Source organism: Leucopleurus acutus (assembly GCF_964270905.1).
Source record: "Leucopleurus acutus genome assembly, chromosome: 13".
In the NCBI taxonomy this organism is placed as follows: Eukaryota; Metazoa; Chordata; class Mammalia; order Artiodactyla; family Delphinidae; genus Leucopleurus; species Leucopleurus acutus.
The window spans coordinates 39,874,230-39,898,096 of NC_139155.1; the positions used below are offsets into that span (position 1 = coordinate 39,874,230).

The 23,867-nt window shown below is 37.2% G+C and overlaps 1 protein-coding gene across 1 annotated transcript in view; it reads right to left on the reverse strand.

Annotated features, from left to right (window-relative positions):
• Positions 1-23,867, reverse strand: part of ELP2 (elongator acetyltransferase complex subunit 2) — a 43,905-nt gene that overhangs the window by 11,854 nt on the left and 8,184 nt on the right. Inside the window, exons 4-17 of the mRNA XM_082852720.1 lie at positions 21,792-21,948; positions 21,321-21,398; positions 19,869-19,933; positions 19,058-19,124; positions 18,246-18,386; positions 16,669-16,764; positions 15,507-15,607; positions 15,192-15,323; positions 11,629-11,778; positions 8,634-8,822; positions 6,240-6,309; positions 5,616-5,711; positions 5,403-5,460; positions 4,715-4,787 (exon numbers count right to left, since the gene is read on the reverse strand). Coding sequence (XP_082708846.1) covers positions 4,715-4,787; positions 5,403-5,460; positions 5,616-5,711; positions 6,240-6,309; positions 8,634-8,822; positions 11,629-11,778; positions 15,192-15,323; positions 15,507-15,607; positions 16,669-16,764; positions 18,246-18,386; positions 19,058-19,124; positions 19,869-19,933; positions 21,321-21,398; positions 21,792-21,948 — 1,473 coding nt within the window. The remainder of the gene's footprint in view (positions 1-4,714; positions 4,788-5,402; positions 5,461-5,615; positions 5,712-6,239; positions 6,310-8,633; positions 8,823-11,628; positions 11,779-15,191; positions 15,324-15,506; positions 15,608-16,668; positions 16,765-18,245; positions 18,387-19,057; positions 19,125-19,868; positions 19,934-21,320; positions 21,399-21,791; positions 21,949-23,867) is intronic.

The window sequence follows — 23,867 nt, forward strand, 5'->3', positions numbered from 1 at the left end:
AATCAAAACCACAATGAGATATCACCTTACACCCATTAGAATGGCTATCAACAAAAAGACAAGGAGTAAGTGCTGGAGAGGATATGGGGAAAACGGAACCCTGTGCCTTGCTGGTGGAAATGTAAACTGGTGCAGCCACTATGAAAAACAGTATGGAGGTTCCTCAAAAAATTAAAACTGGAATTAACATATGATCCAGCAATTCCACTTCTGGGTATTTACCCAAAGAAAATAAAAACACTAACTTGAAAAGATATGTGTACCCCCATGTTCACTGCAGCATTATTTATGATAGCCAACATATGGAAACAACCTAAGTGTCCATCAAATGGATAAAGAAAATGGATCAATGGATAAAGAAAACGGACAGACACACACACCATGGTGGAAGAGTATTCAGCCATAAAAAACAATGAGGGCTTCCCTGGTGGCGCAGTGGTTGAGAGTCCGCCTGCCGATGCAGGGGACACAGGTTCGTGCCGCGGAGCAACTGGGCCCGCGAGCCATGGCCGCTGAGCCTGCGCGTCCGGAGCCTGTGCTCCGCAACGGGAGAGGCCACAACAGTGAGAGGCCCGCGTAGCGCAAAAAAAAAAAAACAAAATAAAACAAACAAAAAAAAACAATGAAATATTTCCATTTGTGACAACATGGACAGACCTTGTGGGCATTATGCTAAGTGAAATAAGTCAGACAAAGACAAATACTGTACGATCTCACTTATAAGCAGAATCTAAAAACAGCAACAATAAAAAAACCCACCAAGCTCATAGACATACAGAGAATGAATTGGGAGATGCCAGAAGCCAAGACTGGGGGATATATGAAATGGGTGAAGGGAGTCAAAACGTACAAACGTCCAGCTATAAATAACTAAGTCAGGGGGATGTAACATAGAGCACGGTGATTATAGTTAATATTGCACTGCGTATTTGAAAGTTGCTGAAATCTTAAAAGTCCTCAGCACAAGAAAAAAATATTTCTTGTAACTATGTATGATGATGGATGTTAGCTAGACTTATTGTGGTGATCACTTCACAATGTATACAAATATTGAATCATTATGTTGTACACCTGAAACTAATATAATGTTATATACATCAGTTATACCTCAATAAAAAGAATAATTGAAAAAATATATATATATATAATATAAGCATTTGGGGTTTGGTTCCAGGAATGCAAAGTTGGTTCATCATTTGAAAAATCAATCCATGTAATTCACCATATTAATAAACTAAAATGGGAAAAACATATGATCATGTTAAGAGATAAAGAAAAAACATTTGACAAAACCTAACATCCATTCCTGATAAAAACTCTCTGCAAACTAGGAACCGCAGAGAGATTCTGCAACCTGATAAAGAAGAGTCATAAAAAAAAATGCACAGCAAGCATAACACTTAATGGACAAAACTAAATATTCTGTTGCTGAGATGAGGAATAAGGTGAGGACTTCTGATGTTACAACGTCTAGTCAACATTAAGACATCTATATGGGAAAGGAAGAAGTAAAATTTTCTTTATTCACAGGCAACATAAGCATCTATGTGGAAAATCCAATATCTACAATAAAGCTATAAGAAGTAATAAGGTTAACAAGTTGCAGGATAAAAGACTGATTACAAAAAGCAACTGCATTTCCTTATGTGAGCAATGAACAATCTGACATAAAATATATGAAATAAGGATAAATCTGACAAAATATGTGTAAGACCTGACACTGAAGAGTACAAAATATTCCTGATAATATTAAGATGTTAACACTGGGGAAAATTGGGTAGGAGGTATAATGGTATTCTAGGTACTATCTCTGCAACTTTTGTTAAATATAAAATTATTCCAAGATAAAAGGCTTACTAAAAAAAACAAACAAAACCCTGAGAGAAATTAAAGATCTAAATAAATGAGAGGCATACTGCATTCATGTGTCAAGACTCAATATTGTTAAAATTCTTCCACAATTAATCTATAGATTCAATGCAATCCCCATCAAAATTCCAGCACATACTTTTGTAGAAACTGTCAAGCTGATTATAAAATTCATGTGGAAAAGTAAAGAACCTAGAATACCCAAAATACATTTGAAAAGTGAGAAGAGAGTTAGAAGACAATTACTTCCTGGTTTCAAGACACAGTATAAAAAGCTATAGTTGTTAAAGAGACTGTGGCACTGGCATCAAAACAGGAAAGAAAAAAAAAAAAGATGAGTAGGACAAAATAAAGTCTAGAAATAGACCCAAACATATATGGACAGCTAATTTTGACAAAGATGCAAAAGGTACGAGGTGAAGGGATAGTCTTTTCAACAAATAATGATGGAACAACTGGATATCCACATGCAAAAAAAATCAACTGTAATATATACTCCATACAACAGGAAGAATTAATAAAAGATGTATCATAGGTCTAAACATAAAACTTAAAATCTGTAAAACTCCTAGAACAAAATGTGGCAGAAGAACGTGAGTCAGGCAAAGATTTCTTTCTTTCCTTTTTCTTTTATGGCCACTCTGCACAGCATGCGGGATCTTAGTTCCCTGACCAGGGATCAAACCCGTACCCCCTGCAGTGGGAGTGTGAAATCTTAACCACTGGACCACCAGGGAAGTCCCAGGCAACGATTTCTTAGATACTACATTAGAAGCACAAACCCAATACAGAAAAAAATTGATAAATTAGACTTCACCGAAACATACAACTTCTGCTCTTTGAAAAACATTGTTAAGAAAATGAAGGAAATGTCACTGGGGAAAACTACCTACATAGCATATATCTGATAAAGTAGTATCCAGTGTATATAAAGAGCTTTTCAAAATTCGGTAATAAGAAAACAATACAATAAAGAACTGGGCAAAAGATTTGACCAGATACTTCATCAAAGAAGACACACAGTTGGAAAATTAGCACATGAAAAGCTGTTCAACATCATTAATCATTACGGAAATGCAAATTACAGGCACAATGAGATATTACAAACCTATCAGAATGGCTAATGTTAAAAAGATTGACAATACCACGCACTGGTGAGGGCGTGGAGCAACTGGAACTCTCATATATTGCTAGTGGGATTGTAAAATGGTACAGCCACTTTGGAAAATAGTTTGTCAATTTCTTAAAAATTTAAATATACATCTACCATATACCCAGCAATTCCACTCATATGTATTTACTCAAGAGAAATGAAAGCATATATCCATGCAAAGACTTGTATACAAATATTCATAACTGCTTTATTAATAAAAGCCAAAAACTGGAAATCACCCAAATGTCCATTAATAAGTATATGGATCAACAAATTGTAGTATATCTGTAAAAGGGAAGACTATGCAGAAAAAAAAATGAGCAACTGATACATGGAACAACATGGATGAATCTCAAATTATTACGCTAAATGAAAAAAGCCAGATGAAAAAGAGTGCATACTATATGACTCCATTTATACAAAAATTTAGAAAATGTAAACTACTCTATCATGATAAAAAGCAGATTAGTGGTTTACTAGGGATGGGGCAGAGGAAATTTGGGGGGCTGATGGTATGTTCACTATCTTGATATGTAGTGATGATTTCACAGGTATAAACATATGTCAAAATTGATCAAATTGTTCACTTTCAACATGCAGTTGACAGCACGCTAATGACACCTAAATAAAGCAGCTAAAAATGTTAGTTCAAAAAAGAAATGCACATACTTGCTACAAGTGAGCCAACTTGAAAAGGAGAAAATAATTATGTGATTGACAGTGCCCTAAGACACAAATTAACTGCTCAGTAGAAGCACAGTTATTCTTGCTACTTATGCCCTATTCTTTCCAAAGGGCCTTGTATTAACAGAAGGAAGTACCACCCTCTCAGTACCACCCTCACAAAGAGGACAACAAACAAGGGGGTGGGGCAGAAGGAGCACAACAATTATTTCCTAGGAGGTCCCTCAATACAGGCCAGTAGCAAGAAATCACAGCAAGAGCACGGACAAAAAACAAACATACCAAAAAACCCCCAAAACAAAACAACCCCATAGGCGCCCATCTAGGTGGGCGGCTCTCATCATCATGCTTAAAACAGATAAATAAATTAATTTTCTTGATGTTTTAATAAATAAATTTTAGGAAAGTTAGGGGAATGTGTAGGTCTCAGACCTTTCACACAGTCCTCCACAGTATATAAATACTGAACAGCAAGTTCAAGATCATTCTCCCAGGCAGATGTCTGAGATGCACTATTCCGCAGTGTCACGTGCTGGTGGCTCACTGAGCTGGCCACCATCCTGCCTCACCGTGGCAAGGGCCAAGGGACTCTACTCACTTAGGTCAGCACCCACAGTGTCCTCAAGAGATGGTCAGATGGCATACATGGTGCGGGGTTTCACCTTCTCATTCCCCTCTGTCTCCAGGACTCCCATTACTAAAAATTTATGTTACCACATTTTTAGCTCTCATTTTAAGATACCTGATTAAATAGTTTCTGAGTAGGGGCATAAATCGGCTCAAACCAAGTATTTAAGAACAAAAATGTGCAGCTGAAACAGATTTAAAAGGCAACTGCAAGCTTCTGATGGGACAAAATGGAAAAGAGACTGAGAAAGCAAGATTCAGAAAAATCAGGCACCTGTGGCCTTTCGTGTCAAATTCTGCCTCCATCACTACTAAGCTTGCAGGAGCCTGATGACTCAAATAACCTGTGACCAAGTAGAATAAAAAAGTAAAATGCCCTACCTTACAAGCTGAGGCAAGCAGTGTCTTTGAATTGCTACAAGCAACACAAAATATTTCATAACCATGTCCGTATCTAAAATTTAAAAAGAGAAAATGGATGACCCCTGTAAGTAGGTAATTAGTAAATGTACCTATTCTTGTGCTGCAAAATTTTTAAATGAGAGAAGAAATCAATCTTTCCAGCTAACACACAGTTCTTTTAAGAAACATTGTACTTTTGTCTAGGTAAATATTTGGGGTAAAAGCAGAGACTGGAGAAAAATGCCAACTTCCTAGTAGTAATACAACTTATTCAAACAACTAGATTAAAATACAAGTTTTCACCGCCAGCCAGCCACTACCATAAATAACAAACCATAGAAAGGTCCTGATAGGGAAACACTGTAGGAAAAAAAAGACCAAGAGAATAACAAAACTTAAAATTTTTTTTAAAAAGGAAAAAAAATAGTGTTATGTCTCTCTACTTTAAAAATCACGACCAATAAATCTAGTAAATATAATACATAGCAATATAAATATCTATGTGAAGTTTGATTTTCACCCCTTATGAAGGCCATCAAGAGATGTTTACAGCAGGAGGGAAAATGTAGGTAAGAGGAAAGCAAAGGAGAAAATCAAATTGGTTGGGAAGGGGGCATCACAAGTTACGATCGAATCAAACTAAAGAGCTAAGTACAATTTAACTTACAGTTTTTGAACTTCAGGCCACAAAGTATTTTGCAGAAGATGATCCTCAGTGGGAGGTTCTACAATAAATTTATAGCATTGCAATTAATTTTTCCACTTTCATGCAGATAAACAAGTGAATTCTGCAGCACTTATTTAGGTCAGTGGTGACAGACCCCATACTATGTGTACTGTACTAATGATTCTAGCGAACCATCTTTTTGCCTTTTCTTACCAGTAAGTATGGAGGGTTGAAAGGCCACCTGGTGATATTCGAAACCAGTACTAGTTAACAGCTCCTCTCCATCAGAAGGCTGAGAAGCTATATCTCCTAGTTTAAAACAAACATCAACATCATGAATGTAGTCATCAACTTTATGTCTCCTGCACATGTCCCAATATTAAGGCCACTAGTTAGAAAACAGTGGTACCTGAAGGCAGTGTAATTCAACACTGTATCCGCGTGATGGCAAAGCCAAGGGTATTTCCACTACTCTGGTATTTTCCAAATGCGCTCCTTAGAGCACTGGTCAATTCCATAGATTCCTTCCTTTTCCTTTGACCTAATGCTTCCCAAACTTTTTAAACTGTGGAACACATTTTTCAAGCTATCCACATTAGCATCTGTGGTTGTGAGTGCTCCACGAAATACACTTTGTAAAAGCAGCACCTATTTCAGGGTCTGCATGTATACACAGAGTAGTCACCATGAAATAGCTGATAGAAGAGAGATGCATGTACTGGGATTTTTAAAAATAATAAATCACCTGTAATAAACATTAGGTACATAATATACAAATGTGTAACTAGGTTTTAAGCACCACTATAGGTTCAGTAATTTTGGAGACGAAAGCCTTACCCTGAAAGACAGCTTTATTTGATAATCCCAAAGCAGGGACGGTAGCTCCTTCTGGAAGATCACCATCTTGCTGGAATAAAAAGTATGATACATGTTTTAAATGCTAAAAGTTACTGTTACCTCAGTCACTATAAAAAAAATGTTATGCTCACAAATGCTGAGAAGCAGTGTAAAGACCATTTTACCATTCTGTGTAGATATCTGCCCACACTTCCATTTCCTGCACTAAGAGATGCAATACTAAGCAATCACTCTCCAGCAGAGAGGCTCCAGCTAACCCCCAGCCCCGACCCAATCCATAACGTCGGGCATCCTCTCATCCACAAGCTCATCGAACCCTGACAGCTCAATGGGTGTCAGGGTCTGACAAGGAAAGCACTGTGCTGGCTTCGAGCAAAGAATGGGCTGAGAATGGAAGGCCTGGAGCTTTATTTCCAAGAGTCTCACAGGCACATCCCTGGTGATGCTCATATAAACACACATGTTTCCCAGGAAGGCACATAGTATTTTCATTAAACATATTTAAAATTTTGAATACTTTAAAACCTTGTAACAGAGTGCCCTTTGAAGTGGCAATAATCTGCTTATATCCTACAATATCAATTAAATTACTACACATGAAACAAATGCTAACCATCAAAATTGGCACATGTCCATAAGCTAAGAGCATTTCTTACAATTTAAATTTTAATACAGGGGCTGGAACTGAACACAAACATGAGCTATGGGAATTTAAACCATCACCAAGAATAGGTACCTGAAATGCAGGATGCTTTATTTTAGAAAACAAGAAAAATAAAACACCATGGAAAAGAGCAATAAGAGGCATTCCTATATATACCAACATTTAGTATGGGAACAAACCCAAAAAGCAGCAAGAGGCTTTCCAGTCTACAGGATTCCTGTATCTTAGGACACAGAATTGAATATACACCTGGGACTAGCCTCTTATAGAATCCTAAAACCACATTTCAATCCCTAGAATTGTCAGATCCTCAAACCAACTTGCCCTCCACCACCATATGCTCAGCACGGTATAATAACCAGTCAAGGCCTCCCTTTTGATCTTGTTCCGCTGTCCATTAGCATTAGAAACAGCATAACAGAATCTTTCATCTCCGTTACCTAATCAAGAGAGCCTGTGGCCTGAGGCGCCCATGATACACTACAAGAAACATAGTTGGACATTTCTTTTAAAATGACTCTTACTTTCTTCTCCAGTCTTACCCAGACTGGTGCTAGTGTCCCTGCCTTCAAAGTCTCTGGGCTCAAAGGTATCCTGCTCCCACATAACTCTTCGCCCCAAAGTGCTTTTCATCACTTTCTTTGTTTAGGGACCTCCGCTGGTACCAGAGTCTGAACTATGCCTGCCTCCCAAGGTCCTCCACCATTTGACTTTCCCCCAGCCCCTCCATTTCCCTCTATATACTCTTCATTCAAGCAGCTCTGGCCACCCCACTGCTCTCTGTCCTTCCATCTGCCTATCAAAATTGTACTCATCCTTTTCAAGATCGGAAGCAAATTCATGACCCAACTCTAAGTACTGCAACGGACTGTATGACGTGCACTTCTGTGTAACACAACTACCTTCCTACTTACTTTCCCTTCCTTCATAACTGGTTACTTTATAATGTTTATAACCTATGTATTTTTGTAAGTGCTCAAATCTTTTGTAGAAAGGGGGTATAAACAAAGATTAATAAAAACTTACCCTTTCAAAACTCAAATGAAGCCCCATTTTCTCATTACTCTACTACAGCGACCACCTCCTCCTATGAAAATTACTTTAGTCACAAGATTTAGCAATTAACTGATTTCATCTAATAATTACAGGTACATTAGTTCCATTGTCCACTACCCCTAATCTACATCTAGATGGTAATCTCCTTGAAAATATGACCCATCTATTATGCTTTATCGTAGTTACCAAGCACAGTGAAGACGCACAGTATTCGTGCCTTAATTTAACATTTTAATTCTTTACAGTCTCTTGGGCTTAACTGTTACAAAATTTCTTATATTAATATTTAAATTACTGCCTGCCACAGTGCACACAAAAGTTTGTCAAGCCAATAATAAAATGATTTGACTTTCTTTCTACCCATATACTCCATTTACAGCCTTAAGTGAAACTTTCTAAAATTTTCTTTTTTTTTTTTTCCGGTACACAGGCCTCTCCCGTTGTGGAGCACAGGCTCCGGACGCGCAGGCTCAGCAGCCATGGCTCACGGGCCTAGCTGCTCCGCGGCATGTGGGATCTTCCCGGACCGGGATATGATCCCATGTCCCCTGCATCGGCAGGCAGACTCTCAACCACTGCGCCACCAGGGAAGCCCTAAAATTTTATATGAAGGGTTAACTAGATCTAGTTAAAACATTTAGAGGAATACTCACATTACAAAGTACGTGATTCAGTGACTGGCCCGTAATGGCACAAAAATTTTCCACAAAAATTCGAGGTGCAGAAAATACTCGAAGAACTTTTTCATCCGCTCCAGATACAAACTGAAACCTACTGATCATTGCCAAACATTTCAGGTCATATCCGTGTATCTGAGGCCTTGCAATTTCATGCCAGGTCACCTGGGTATCAAAATAAGATAAACAAAAATGATCACGTTTCAAAAACTGAATTCTTTTCAACAAGCAAAATACCAGACACAAAATCATTCATTATGCCATGGAAACGTGACCATGGGACAGATTCATCCAAGTTGTTCTGTTTATCAACAGATCAATACTTTTTATTGCTGAGTAGTATTCCCTTGTACAGCTATACCACAACTTGTTGATCTATTCACCTACTTACAGACATTTGGGTTGTTTTCCAGTTTTTGTCTTACTAGAAAAAGTCACAAATTTTCGTGTATAAGTCTTTACATGAATATATTTCTCTTGGGTAAATATTACCTATGGGTATAATAACTGGATGATGTGGATGTGTATTTAAATTTTTAAGAAACTGCCAAATGATGTCCCAAAGTGGCTGTCCAGTTTAGAATCCCACCAGCAGTGTGTGAGAGATCCAGCTGCCCACACCCTCCCTCATCAACACTAGTGCAGTCAGCCTTTCAACTGTAATCATTCTAATAGGGGTGTCATGGTATCTCATTGTAGCTTTAATGTGCATTTCCCTAATGACTAATGGTGTTGAGAATCTTTTCCTGTTCTTATTTTCCATCCATACATCTTCTTTGGATAAACATCTTTTGCCCCCTTTTTTTAAAAAATGGATTGTTTTCTTATTACTGAGTTCCAAAAAGTTCTTTATATACTCTAGATAAAAATCTTTATCAGGTATGTGTTTTGTAAATACTTTCTCCCAGTTTGTGACTTTTCATTCTCCTTACAATGTCTTTCAAAGAGTAGAATTTCACATTTTGGTAAAGTCTGATTTATTGATTTTTTTTAAAGGATCATGAATAAACAACAACTGAGTTATACTGATAACAAATTACCAAGAGCCACAGAAAACCACTCCAAAATTATTTGCCTTGTTTTTTACTTGACTATAGTGTTGTTCCCAATGTCCTCAACTCTACCAATTTTAATCTACCACATGCTGCTGAAGCAGAAATGTCAGTGGTCAATTTCATTAGCTTCATAGACTGACCCAGAGTCAGTTCCATGAATTTTTATCAGAAACTGAAGCTGACTATAGTTTCTCTGAGTATACAGTTCAATGGTTTATCAGTGGTAAAGTTTTATTGCGGTTTTTTAAAGCTCAGGGCCAAGCCTGAAAAGTTCCTTGAACAAAAACTGGCCTTGACCACTATTATTTAACACTATATGATGTTAGAAATTAGCTTTTACTACAGACTTGATAGTGTTTCTTTCTTTTTTTGGCTGCGCCACGCGGTCTGTGGAATCCTAGTTCCTTGACCAGGAACCGAACCCAAACCCGAGCCCTCGGCAGTGAAAATACAGAGTCTCAGCCACTGGACCATCAGGGAATTCCCTTGTCAGTGTTTCCTAATGAGTTAAATCTAAAATTACAAGGTATTATGAGAACTTTTATGTGGAACTGAAGTAAACACATTTTGACAGCTAACATTTTAATTGTTTGAATTATAAAGAATATGTGTATGCTTAAGTTTCCTTTAACTGAAATACAGTTGAAATAAAATGTAGTGTTATGTTAGTTTCAGGTGTGTAACATAGTGACTCGACATTTAAATACATTACAAAATCGTCAACCATGGTAAGTCTAGTAACCACCTGTCCCCATACAAAGTTATTACAGCATTATTGACCATATTCCTTATGCTGTATATCACACTCTTGTGACTTATTTATAACTGGAAGTTTGTGCCTCTTAATCCCTTCACCTATTTCACCTGGCTTCAAACCTCTGGCAAACACCCATTTTTTTCTTTGCATCTATAAGTCTGTTTTCACTTTGTTCGTTTGTTTTGTTTTTTAGACTCCACATATGAGATCATAAGGTATTTGTCTTTCTCTATCTGACTTACTTCACTCAGCACAATATCCTCTAGATCCATGTTGTGATTAATGGCAAGACTTCATTTTTTTTCCATTTTTAAAAATTTTTTATTTTTTAATTTTATTGAAATAGTTGATCTACAATGTTGTGTTAATTTCTGCTGTACAGCAAAGTGACTCTGTTGTGCATATATTTCAGACTTCATTTTTTTAATAGCTGAGTAATATTCCATTGCCTATATAACACATCTTCTTTATCTACTCATCAAGGGACACTTAGCTGCTTCCATATCTTGGCTATTATAAATAATGCTTCAATAAACAAAGAGGTGAATACATTTTTTCTAATTAGTGTTTTTGTTTTCTTCAAGTAAATACCCAGAAGTGAGACTGCTAGATCATGGGGTGGTTCTATTTTTAATATTCTGAGAAACCTCAATACCATTTTCCACAGAGGCTGCACCAAACTTACATTCCCACCAACAGTGCAGGAGGACTCCTCTTCTCCACCTCCTGGCCAACAGTCATTATTTGTTATCTATTTGATGATGGCCATTCTGACAGGTGTGAGGTGGTAACTCATTGTGGTTTTGATTTGCATTTCCCTGATGATTAGTGATGCTGAGCATCTTTTCATGGGTCTGTTGGCCATCTGTATGTCTTCTTTGGAATGCTTCAGTTTTTAAGAAAATACGAAACCGTTTTCCAGACTGGCTATACCATTTTGCATTCCCATTAGCAATGTAAGAAAGATCCGGTCACTCGGCATCCTAACAACCACTTGCTGTTGTCAGTATTTTATACCTTAGCCATTCTAGAGGGTGTGTACTGGCATCTCATCATGGATTTAATCTGCATTTCCTTAATGGCTAATGCTGCTGTTCCACTTTTCATGTGCTCATGGATGTTTTGTAAAGTGGATCAGTCAAGTAGGAAGACATTTTACCTGTGATTGGTCTTTTCTCTTCCATGGAGCAAAAAGTCGAGTTGTCTGGTCATTACCAACAGTAATGATAAATTCTCCTTCTGGATCCCATGTTAGGTCTTGGACACCATCAAAGTGTCCTGAAATAACAATCTCTGGAGTCCACTCTCTCTGCAATGAAAGTGCTCATGACACATCAAAATAATCAAAGACCATCACTCAAAATTAAACCTGATAATGCCTTCATTCCTCAGGTCTGATATGGGAAAGACCTTAGCCCCCAAGCAAGGTGAAGAGCTAAGTAAACAAGATGGGAACTTAAAGTAATAGGATCTGTTTTCCAGTCAAGTATCAATATATTAGAACTTAAACATTCAAGCATGCGTTGTGTCCTTCAAAGCAGTAACCTTGGGAAAGTCCCCTCCATTCATCATTTATGACTGCCTCCTAGAACACTGCCTAACCTTTTTGTGCCTCAATTAACCCTTCTGTAAAAGAGCTACCTAGATCATACGTTTGTTACAAGAATTAGATGAATCTATAGTTGTACAAGGCTGGCCCATACTAGATACTATGTGAGTATTTATCTGTCAAACTAAATAGTAGAGCACTGTGTAATGTGAGTCTGTAGATTCTGTGTGCCTGACCAACTTTCTTTATTAAGTGAAAAGAGCTGCAGGTGTAGAGGACAGAGGTTAAATCAAACATAGTTAGTCCACCTCCTGAGGGAACCTGCATCAACAACCACATAAACAAACAGTGAAATGAAATACAGAAAATGTCATATGCCTGGTCCACAGAGCATCTTTTTCAACAACTCAAGTGGTGGTAAAACTTGAACTTTAGAGGAAAATTATATTTGTATAAATAGCTAAAAGGTCATTCAAAGCCAAGTCTGATTAATATGGTCAGCTAAGCTATATTATTTTCTGGTCAAAAACATAAATAGGCTGGAACAAAGAAATGCTGTTAATTTCTTCTGTGACATAAAAATTGATTCTAAAGTTAGCACTAACGGGAGGTTCCAAAAAGTTCTGAACAAAGTGCAGCACTTTTGACTATGGGTACAGTCCTAAAGGGCAGTGTTTGTTTTTAGAAATCACCCCTGATTGCAATAAATTTCCACTCTGGTGTGGGATGCTGACAATGGAGGAGGCTGTGCATGTGTGGGGGGAAGGGGAAAATTGGAACTCTGCATTTTCTGCTCAGTTTTTCTGTAAACCTAAAATTTCTCTAAAAAATAAAGTCTAGGGACTTCCCTGGCGGTCCAGTGGTTAAGGCTTCACCTTCCAATGCAGGGAGTGCGGGTTTGATCTCCGGTCAGGCAGCTAAGATCCCACACGCCTCTCAGCCAAAAAACCAAACGATAAAACAGAAGCAATATTGTAACAAACTCAATGAAAGACTTTAAAATCGGTCCTCATCAAAAAGCAAAAAAAAATATTTAAAATAAACAAAAGTCTATAAAAATCACCCTAAATACTTGGTAAATAGCTATTATAAATATGAAGTCAAGTTACAAGCAAAAGTACAGTGAAATTCTGTCCTCTGGTTTGAGTTTCTCCCTACTTAACTGATGCTTTCTTCTATGAAGGCCCTCTGAAGACCAGCTGAAATACAGCTCAAAGGAGCTCTGAACAAAATTAAGGGACTTCCCTGGTGGTGCAGTGGTTGAGAATCCACCTGCCAATGCAGAGGACACAGGTTCAAACCCTGGTCCAGGAAGATCCCACATGCCACGGAGCAACTAAGCCTGTGCACCACAACTACTGAGCCTGCGCTCTAGAGCCCACAAGCCACAACTACCGAAGCCCGCGCTCTAGGGCCCACGCTCTGCAACAAGAGAAGCCACCACAGTGAGAAGGCCTGCACACCACAATGAAGAGTAGCCCCTGCGAGCCACAACTAGAGAAAGCCCGCACGCAGCTACGAAGACCCAACACAGCCAAAAATAAAGTAAAAAAAAAGAACAAAATTACATTTATCCTAAAAAATATCTTATTTACAAGTGTCATAGCTAATGGTTCCCTGGTTCATTTAACAGTAAAAACAATCTTAAAGATCAACTCCAAATCGAAGATACAAGGGAAAAGTAAATCACTCCCTATACTGAGAATTCAAATCCTCCTACCTGACACAACTATTACAAAGCCCACAAACTAAAGGTCATGCAAATCCATGAATTTGTATTTAAGTACCACACACTAACCAATTGCACCACTGGGCCTCCATGAATTTTTACTTTGTAAGGGAAGCCATTAGATGCACATTCAAAATCTGCTAACTCACATTTTGCTCTATGTTCTGACTTCTTTGATTTATTTATTTAAAATATATAGTACCCAGTATGTACCAGGCCCTACTTCTCATACTATACCAATATTAATTCATTTTAGTATCATAAAAATCCTCTGAGTAGGTGCTATTACTGTCCACATTTTACTGATGAGGAACCTGAGACAAAAGTTCAGTAATGACCTCAAAAACACAGCTAGTAAGTGCTAGGGCCAAGATCCGTGTGCTCCTACCCACTTTCCCTGCTATCTCATTTCCCCAAACCCAAAAAAGCAGATCAGAAGCAAATTAGAAAGAAGAGATTGGAATAATGCTGAGAGGCAGCTAAATGATTAGAGGAAGATTACCCCTCTCTGAGAAGAGACTAAAAACTATAAGATCTAGAACAGCCCAATATTTGGAGGACTATTTAGAATTACACATATCAAGAGCCCCTGAGAGAATTAATATATTGTCATAAAATAACAGGTGCTTCTAATGCCCTTGTGTCAGTCATTCATTCAATAATTATCAATGGAGTACCTAGCTATCCAACAGGAAAATATCAAATTATGTTATTTTTAAGAAGACAAAGAGGGACTTCCCTGGTGGCGCAGTGGTTAAGAATCTACCTGCCAATGCAGGGGACATGGGTTCGAGCCCTGGTCCGGGAAGATCCCACATGCCACGGAGCAACTAAGCACATGCGCCACAACTACTGAGCCTGTGCTCTAGCGCCCATGAGCCACAACTACTGAGCCCGCGAGCCACAACTACTGAAGCCTGCGTGCCTAGAGCCCGTACTCCACAACAAGAGCAGCCACCGCAATGAGAAGCCCATGCACCACAACGAAGAGTAGCCCCCACTCGCAGCAACTAGAGAAAGCCCGTGCACAGCAATGAAGACCCAACACAACCAAAAATTAATTAATTAATTAAAAAAGAAAATTAATTTTAAAAAAGACGAAGAAATTATACATTTTAGGAAAAACTCCTACCACAAAATGTATATAGCTTTAATGGAGAGCTTAAAATTTATACAGCTTACACTTCCCTTATGTAAGTTTACCTACCTGCAAATTTCAGTATCTCAACAATGCTGGACAACTGAATTTTATTCTTAGAAAAGCATGAGTTTCTTAACTAATATAACTACAGAATAAATTTACATAAAGAAGTAATGTCACCTGAACTTAAATGCCTCTACTATGCTTCTGTAGAGTGTTATACGTAAAACAACAATGTTTTCCTAGGTTTCACATAGGATTCACTCTATCTAATCAGAAATGATTTAAAAGCACTTTTCTTACTGGGTTAGTGGCATTCTGTTTCCAAAGGTGCAGTGCCCCGTGGAAAGCATGAGCAATGATCATGGAGCCATCTTCACTGAACTGGCAATCATAAAATCCCAGGGTATTGCCACCTACTTCTCCTACTCGAACCTATTCAACAATAGACAAAAAACAATTCAGAACCAATTTCTCACAACAGAAATCACTCATTCCAGAGATTATGTTCTCACTTATTTAACGTACACAGAGAGCAAATATTTGCAGCTCTAGGAATACAGACTTGGGATTTATTGTCTAATAAACCCATCTGTTCCTTAAGTATTCACATTTTACCTGTTCTAGCCAAACGCCTGACTCTTCATCTGGAGCCCAAAGAATCATGGTTTTATCCATTGAGGCAGACAACAATCTCACTGGCTGTTGCAGAACACCATCTAAAAAAAAAAAAAAAACTAATGCCTTTAGGTGATCAACAAGCATCCTGTTTGTAGATTACCAGAAAAACACAACATGGGTACTATAAGAACATTCACTGTTGCACTGCAATAGCAAAACATTGGAAACAACACAAAAGTCTATCAGTAGAAGACCAGATAAACAAGTTGTGGTAATATTTAGACAATGAAATGTTATACTTCAATAAAAATAAGTAAATTAGAGTTACATGAATCCAAACCATGTTAAGCTAAAAACACAGGTCGTATGAGGACAAAGGCATATTGATATCAAGTTTTAATAGCTGTAAAACAATACTGTTTATGGTTACACAAATGTGCAGTAAAAGTATAAAAATATGCATGGGAATAATATACACTGAATTCAGCCTCAAGGGAAGGATGAAGGGGAAAAGGTTCAGGAAAAACTATACAGGGATTCCCCAGTTTCTATAATATTTAATTTATCTTTTTTTAACTGCAGCAAATATAGCATAATATAATAAAAGCTGGATGGTGTTACCTGAGCATTAATTATTGCTATTCTCTATTGTTGTCTTGGGGAAGGGGCTGGGGGAAGAACATGAGGCTGCTGCCGTGCGCACCTCTACACCCCAGCATCAGTCGTCACTCCATAAACAGAAGTTAAGGGCAAAAGAAAGAGTGGGAAGTCTTTACTTTTTCATAAATGATGTATCTTGGTATTACCAACTTTATATTTCCAAGGGTAAAGGTTCCAGTGAAGCTGGCTTGAAAGTTAACTTCTCTTAAATCCCATAAGAACTAGGTAAAAACGTTAAAGAAAAAAAGTTAAAAGGCATATGGCAGTTATGGCATCATGGCAGGAAGCATACTTTTCCCTCTTAGAAATACAATTTTCAACAGAATTGAGTGTCTAGCAGAACAGGGCTGCAGTATTACACTTTGCCAACTTGAAACTGTCTTATAGTTGATATTTCTAATTACACTCAAAAAATATCCTCTACTTCATTTGTTCAGCTTAAAATTCTGTAAGTGAGATTGTACTGAAATGACAGTTTTGTGTATGTTTTCCTTCCTACCTTTGTAAAATGAAGGCTGCCAATGAACTGCATTTACCCAGTTTTCATGACCAGCCAGCACAGTCTCCAGAGTAACTGCAAATGCTATTTTAATACCTGCAACAACAAAAAAAGGATTCTTTCCACAAAGCTCTTCTAAAAATAACATTTTCAAAACCAGCTCGGTTGTACAATTACATCCAAAGAAAAAAAATCAGAACAGAACATGATTTATTTTCAACAAAAAGCATTCATTCTAAATTTCATTAACTTTACCCACTGTTCATAACTACAGGAGAAAAAAGTTCTAAAGATATATAAATTTTTTTTACATTTTCACTACCTAGTCACAATAAAAATTAAGGAATATGTTCTATTTTAAATTTTCAGGGATACTCTTACACTGCAATTAAAAAACAAAAACAGGGAATTCCCTGGCGGTCCAGTCAGTGGGACTCCACACTTTCACTGCCAAGGGCCCGGGTTCAGTTCCTGGTCGGGGAGCTAAGATCCTGCAAGCCACACAGTGCGGCCAAAAAAACAAAAAAGACTCAAAAAAACAAAAACAGACATGCCAGCCTCCTTGCTATCCTCACTCATTTTGTGTAATAGTCTAAAGTACCATTTATAAAAAAAACCTAAGATAAATGCAGAAATAAAGAAAGTCAAATCAGTACTGTGACCTTTCAAACAAAATAATTAATGAAAATATCACAAAAATGTTCATATTTGGAAATAGCTACTCACAATATGCTGGTTATAGTATTTCTTGGTTCTCTCCAGAAATCTGTTACCAAATCTCAACTCCAATGGGCTTTACAACCAAGAAGAGTAATGACAAAGAAGAATATTCCTGGATGAAATGTTTACTGAGGACTTATTTTATAATTTAGATACACATCCAAAAATATCTCCTTCAAATACAACATCCCAACAGGATCTACCATGGAGGATTATTGTTCTGATGCCAGATAGTAAGAAAATCAGAATTATATATACTACTCAAATATAGGGATTTAGTTGTCTCTGATGAATATCCTCCAAAAAAGGTATGAATAATTCACATTAACGCTTTAGATCTTCCTATGCTAAAACTGCAAATTAAGTAATATTTTACAAACTAATTTATTGAGAAAATAACATTATTTTCAGCAATTTAAAAAAATCTCACTAACATGGTTCAGAAAGAAAATAAGTTTCATATATGAAAAATGAGTTACCCTCACATAAAAATAAAAAAGGAAAAATGCATATATCAGTTTCAGCTAGGGATCTGATACTTCTGAAAACCTAACCTTTGGGCTTCCCTGGTGGCGCAGTGGTTGAGAGTCCGCCTGCCAATGCAGGGGACACGGATTCGTGCCCTGGTCCGGGAAGATCCCACATGCTGCAGAGCAGCTGGGCCCGTGAGCCATGGCCGCTGAGCCTGCGCGTCCGGAGCCTGTGCTCCGCAACGGGAAAGGCCACAACAGAGGCCTGCGTACCACAAAAAAAAAACAAACAAAAACCTAACCTTCACATATGTGTGTAGTGAAACATAAGTAAATCAGCTAGGAAACCTGAGTATTGTTAAATCAAATATTTTCATTATTACTCACTTTCACTTTCTATAGTAAAAGTATTTTCTTTCAGTCTTATATTATCATCTTCCTGAGTTTCTAAAAATGTCGATTTTATATACAGCCTCCATATGCGTATCAGGCAATCTTGTGAACAGCTTGCTAGGAAAAGATCTCTACCTAATTAAAAAAACAAATTTTATTACTTTTAAAACATTCTGTTCTTAAATTTAAGTATAAGAGTTTTTCTTCTACAATATACACATTTCTAGATTTCCTGAAAAAATTAGACTTTGCTTCCTTATCCTTCATTCATTTGACCTATATTCATTTTCAATAACATTGACAAATATAGACAATGCTAATAAATGGTTATAATATGTGGTATTCCTATACAATCTATTTAATTTCTAAAAAGAACTTCTCAAGAATGTCTGCATGTGTAACAACTAGTGTCCTCTTATAAACATCAACTTGTTTCATCCTCTACCAACCCAACTAATAGTTAATACAAGGGATAAGTATCCTCTTTTCTAATCGGGCCAATAGGAAAATGTTACATACAAAGAAAATTTTTAATTAAAACATACACGGGGGACTTCCCTGGTGGTGCAGTGGTTAAGACTCCACACTCCCAATGCAGGGGGCCCGGGTTCAATCCCTTCTCAGGGAACTAGATCCCACATGCATGCCGCAACTAAGGAGCCGACAAGCCACAACTAAGGAGCCCGCCTGCTGCAACTAAGACCCGGCACCACCAAATAAATAAATAAATAAATAAATAAGAGGTTGCTTTGAAATTACACATACTTGTCCCCATTATATGTACTTTAGCAAAATTTCATACTGACCAAAGGCTGCCCATTCCACGCCTCTTATCCAATCCTCATGTCCAGATAGAAAAAGCACTTTCTGAAACTAGTAAGATAACAAAAATCATAGGACTTGATGTAAGAATTTAATATTTTCATGTATATCAGTGACTTAATTTGGTCCCAGCCAGTCAGTCTAACTGCATTGCTTTTTTTTTTTTACTGGGAACACTATCTGATCAGACATCAGATAGAGCTCTCATTTGGGAATGAAAAATCTCATAATCATCCAAATTTAACTGAGCAATCCTGAGCAGATAATATCTGTAGTTCTCAAATACACTAAACATTCACAAGGTAAAATGACATCTGCTGTGGACACAATATAGAAAAAAGCTGGGTGGTTGAACATTCACAGTCATTTTTAACTTTCTTATAAAATGCAAAGAAACAAATACCTCTGTTATTAACTAAACGAGCCTAGAGTTAACCAACCCTCTTTCTGAAACTTCCCTCTCATTTAACCACTCAAAGAATAGGTAAAGCTCAGAAGGACAAATAACCACTGCTAGGGAAGACAAAACACTACTACAGCATCTTCCTTCTCTTCTTCCCCACCTAACGACCTGTTTCCCCCAATGACTCTGGACCTGGTAGCCAAAGCAGCAGCAGTATACCTGGTGTTCAAAGAGTGCAAAACTGTTTAATGGAAGACTGCCAGAAAAGATTCTCCTATTGGATTATTTAGATTGGAACACCCCCAAAATCCTATAATCTAGAAATAATCTGTATTAAGATATGTAATTAAGCAGAACATAATTCTAGCCTCTTAAGAAACATCATTAATTACCTGATCATTCTGTTGAACAAATAAGTGAATTTTGCAGTCATCATCGCCACATGCTAATATTGGTACTGGTGGGGGGAAAAGAGGCATTGCTGTAAGTATTCCATCGTATGTTATGACCATCACCTATGCTGGATTCTAAGCTCTAGGTAAAGTATCCTGACTCCTGCTTCCCACACCACTGAACAAATAAATTGAAAGTGCTCAATAAACATCTTTAGGAATAAAATGAATATTCTAAAATGTTCCATTAAATGGTTACTTGGCAAAGAATGACTATTAACTGAGAATCCTTTCCTTTATTCTGTGTTATTTATGATAGAAGGAGCAGTAAAAAGAGAAGCTCGAGAGCATTTAACTATGTCAGCCAGAAGACTAACAGGAAACGTTGTTAGCCCAAGTGAATAATAAAATTTCCGGGAGAGCTACTATGAGCCCAGCATCAGGGCTACTGTACAAAGATTTAAGGGTATGTTTGTTACTTTGAGGACCCTACATTTTGAGAATTTGATAGTAAAACAAAATCCATGAAGTAATTAAAGAACAAAATAAAAGAGCATACAATTAACTATGTGGATAAAAAGTTATGAAAGGTGTGACTGTAAAATTAGTTTTCTTTAAATCAACATAAAAAAAAAAAAAGCCAAAAACTCCAGTCACTTGGCCTCAATGTAGATGCAAAGAAATCAAATTCTATGTAATGAAACCAGAATGTGCGTAGTTCCTCCTCCTGGGGAGCCCTCACACAAAGTGGAACGTCACGTGAGACCACAGAGTCGCAGCTCCTGCTGCAAAGGGCAAAAGAGCCTGGAGGCTTCCAGGCCTGGCCTCTCCCCACCAGGTCTGTCCTCCAGGTAACTGAGGAGGCACAAGACTGTCTGACTTGCATTGGCCATCATCTTTGTGGAGGATAATCAAAGATAGGTACAGACGGGTTTCACAGCAAAAGGGGAATTTTTTCTTTGGAGATTTTAAGTGGTCTTAGGCAAACTCTCATTACACAGGGTGCTGTCATTACGTAGGGTGCTGTCATTATGCAGGTGCAGGGGCTGTCACCTTGACAGAAATACTCATATGATCCATGTTCAGTACTTTTCTCAACTTATCCCAGACCTTCACCTTCTACAGAGCTAGGTAATTTTCCCAAATTACATCTATATACATCGACAGTATATTTGATAAATAGCAGTACCAATCTTGAGTACATATTGAGTCACTTAAATTTTTAACTGCTACTGAAGTTTCTAATAGCCACCCCCCTTAACCCCCTTTGACCTTATGTTTTATACACAGGTCATTTGAATACTGAGAACAAAAGTATGCTATCCATGTCTCAACTTGTTTCCTGAAAACATTTAGACACAAAATTGAGATCCAGTATGTTTTTTAGGTTCTGGTTGTATGGGGATATAAAAATACATTCCTCTTTCAATATACACTTAGCAGGATACTCACCATCAGTATTAGGCAAAAAAGACAAGCAGAGAGCCAGAGTGAATCCATTTCCAAAGTCCAAGGTCTGAAGGCATGTCACTAAGAAATAATAAAACACATCACGAACAACTAACTCTGAGTGTATCCAACCTTAGAGGTTGGGTAGCATCATCAGATGTCAGCAGGGAGATGAGAGAAGTCAGTCCTGAGCCCCCAGGGATGATGGGAATTTAAATGGCCAATTTCTAACAAGGTTACAGAGAACAAAAAGACATATGAAAAGACTCTGAAGGAATTTACATTATCAAACAGTTTGGTAAAGAGGAATTATGGAAAAGTGCAAAAGAAACAAACATGTAGATTAGAATTCTAATATTTTTAAAACAGCTTGAAAGACTGAAAAATTACATGAATGCTCTTCTAAGTTGTCCTTCATATGATAATTAAATTACTTAATTTCATTTGTTTGGATCACAATGTCCCTAAACTTACCTTCAGAACCCTGTTTAGACCAGACTCGAATAGTAGAATCAGAAGCTGCAGACACTATCAGTGTATGTAATGCAACATCCGATGCCCTCCTCTGGTAAACAGCATGCACTGCATAAACAGGTCCTTCATGACCGTGGAGGTGGACTGCTTTTAAAAGCTGAATCACAAAGAATAACAAAAGCATTATGATAAAAAAGGAATTATCAGTTTCACCTGTATTTAACTAGAATCAGAGGATTAAAGGTACTGTTAAAATGCCTGATCCAGAAGTTAAGTCCTCTCAACTGAGAAGAATGTAAACGTTTGAGAATCCTGCCTGATCATATTAACTATACACAAAATGTGCACACCCTTTGACACAGCAATCTCACATCTGAGAATCTACTCTGAGAGAGCAGTACTAGTTTAACAAGTAATAAAAGACAAATGCAGAAGGACATTCATCACACACCCTTCAGGAAAACTTCAATCAACCTATAAGTATTAATAGGAAACTGATTAAATAATTGTAGACATATTCTAAGCCAACAAAAAGGATGATGCATGCTTATTACCATGGAAAGACATACATGACTTTGACATTTTTGAAGAATATAGGCCAGCTTTGTGGACTGTCCCTCCTCTCGGATTAGTCTGATATTTCCTCATGAACAGACTCAGGGTGTACATTTTGACGTCACCACTACATAACTGCATCACATCAGGAGGCACACAATGTCAGTTTGTCTCACTTTTAGTAAAATTAACCCTGATATTTTAGTAGAGGTAGTATCTGCCATGCTTTTTCACTGTGAAATTAATTTTTTTTTTTTGGTGGTAATATGTGAGATTATACTTTGGGACTGAGTAAATACTCTATTTTCCATCAAACTTTTACCAAGTATGTTTAGCATCCACTCATAATACTTACCTGTATCAATCAGAGTTACAAAATGGAAAAATGACAAAAAGAACTGGGAAATCCCATCTGTTTATCAAGTCTTCTAGCTTGCCATGCAAGATTATTCCCTGCAGCATCATTTCTATTTTGGATCCACTTTTTTAGAGTTCCAAATATGTGAGATTCTACCACTTCCTTTGAGAGGTACCTTTTGTAAACTGTTGTCTGCTGAAACAGAGGTGGCTCTTAAATGTCTCCTCAATTATTTTCCCAATTAGTTAAGCAGAACTCTGCCACTCAAGAAGGTAATTGATAGTTACATATAAGGGGGTCTGTACACTAACTTCCTGTAATTAACCTTTGGCTTCTCTGAAAAAAACACTTTTTAAAACTCAAGTACAATAAAGTCACTTTCATGTATAATTATACACACATAACCAGAGATCTGGAACAATGTTCATTAGAATGTTAACTGTTGAAATTTTGTATCTTTTTCCTTCTTCCTATTTTTCTGTATTTAAACTTTACATGAGTCTGTATCATTACCCCCTGAAACATTAAATCTATGGAAAAACTCACTTCACATCCTTTTTTTTCTATTTTATTTATTTTTTTTAAAAATTGAAGTATAGTTGATTTACAATGTTGCATTGTGTTAGTTTATGGTGTAATTATATATATATATTTATATATATATATATATACACACACACACACACACACACGTATTCTTTTTCATTATGGTTTATTACAGGATATTGAATATAGTTCCCTGCGCTATGCAGTAGGACGTTGTTGTTTACCTATTTTATATATAGTAGTTTGTATCTGCTAATCCCAAACTCCTAATTTATCCCCACTCCCACCCCCTTTCCCCTTTAGTAACCATAAGTTTGCTTTCTATGTCACTTCACATCTTTTAAGCAGGGTTGTATTTCAACCATTAGAGAATCTTAAAAGCTCAAACAAAACAAATCTCTCAAGTTCACCAGCTTTTAAAAAAACGATGCCCACTGTTCGGAGACTCAAATCTGTCATTATACCAGCTTAGAATTATTTCCTTTTATCAGAAGTCAAGATGTAGTGAACACCTGTGTGCATGGAAATGCATACCAGAAGGAAGCTTTAAGCTTCTAAGGTTATAATATGTGACTTCTTCCCCCAAATCCTCTTATTCCCTTCATCCCTCTTTTATG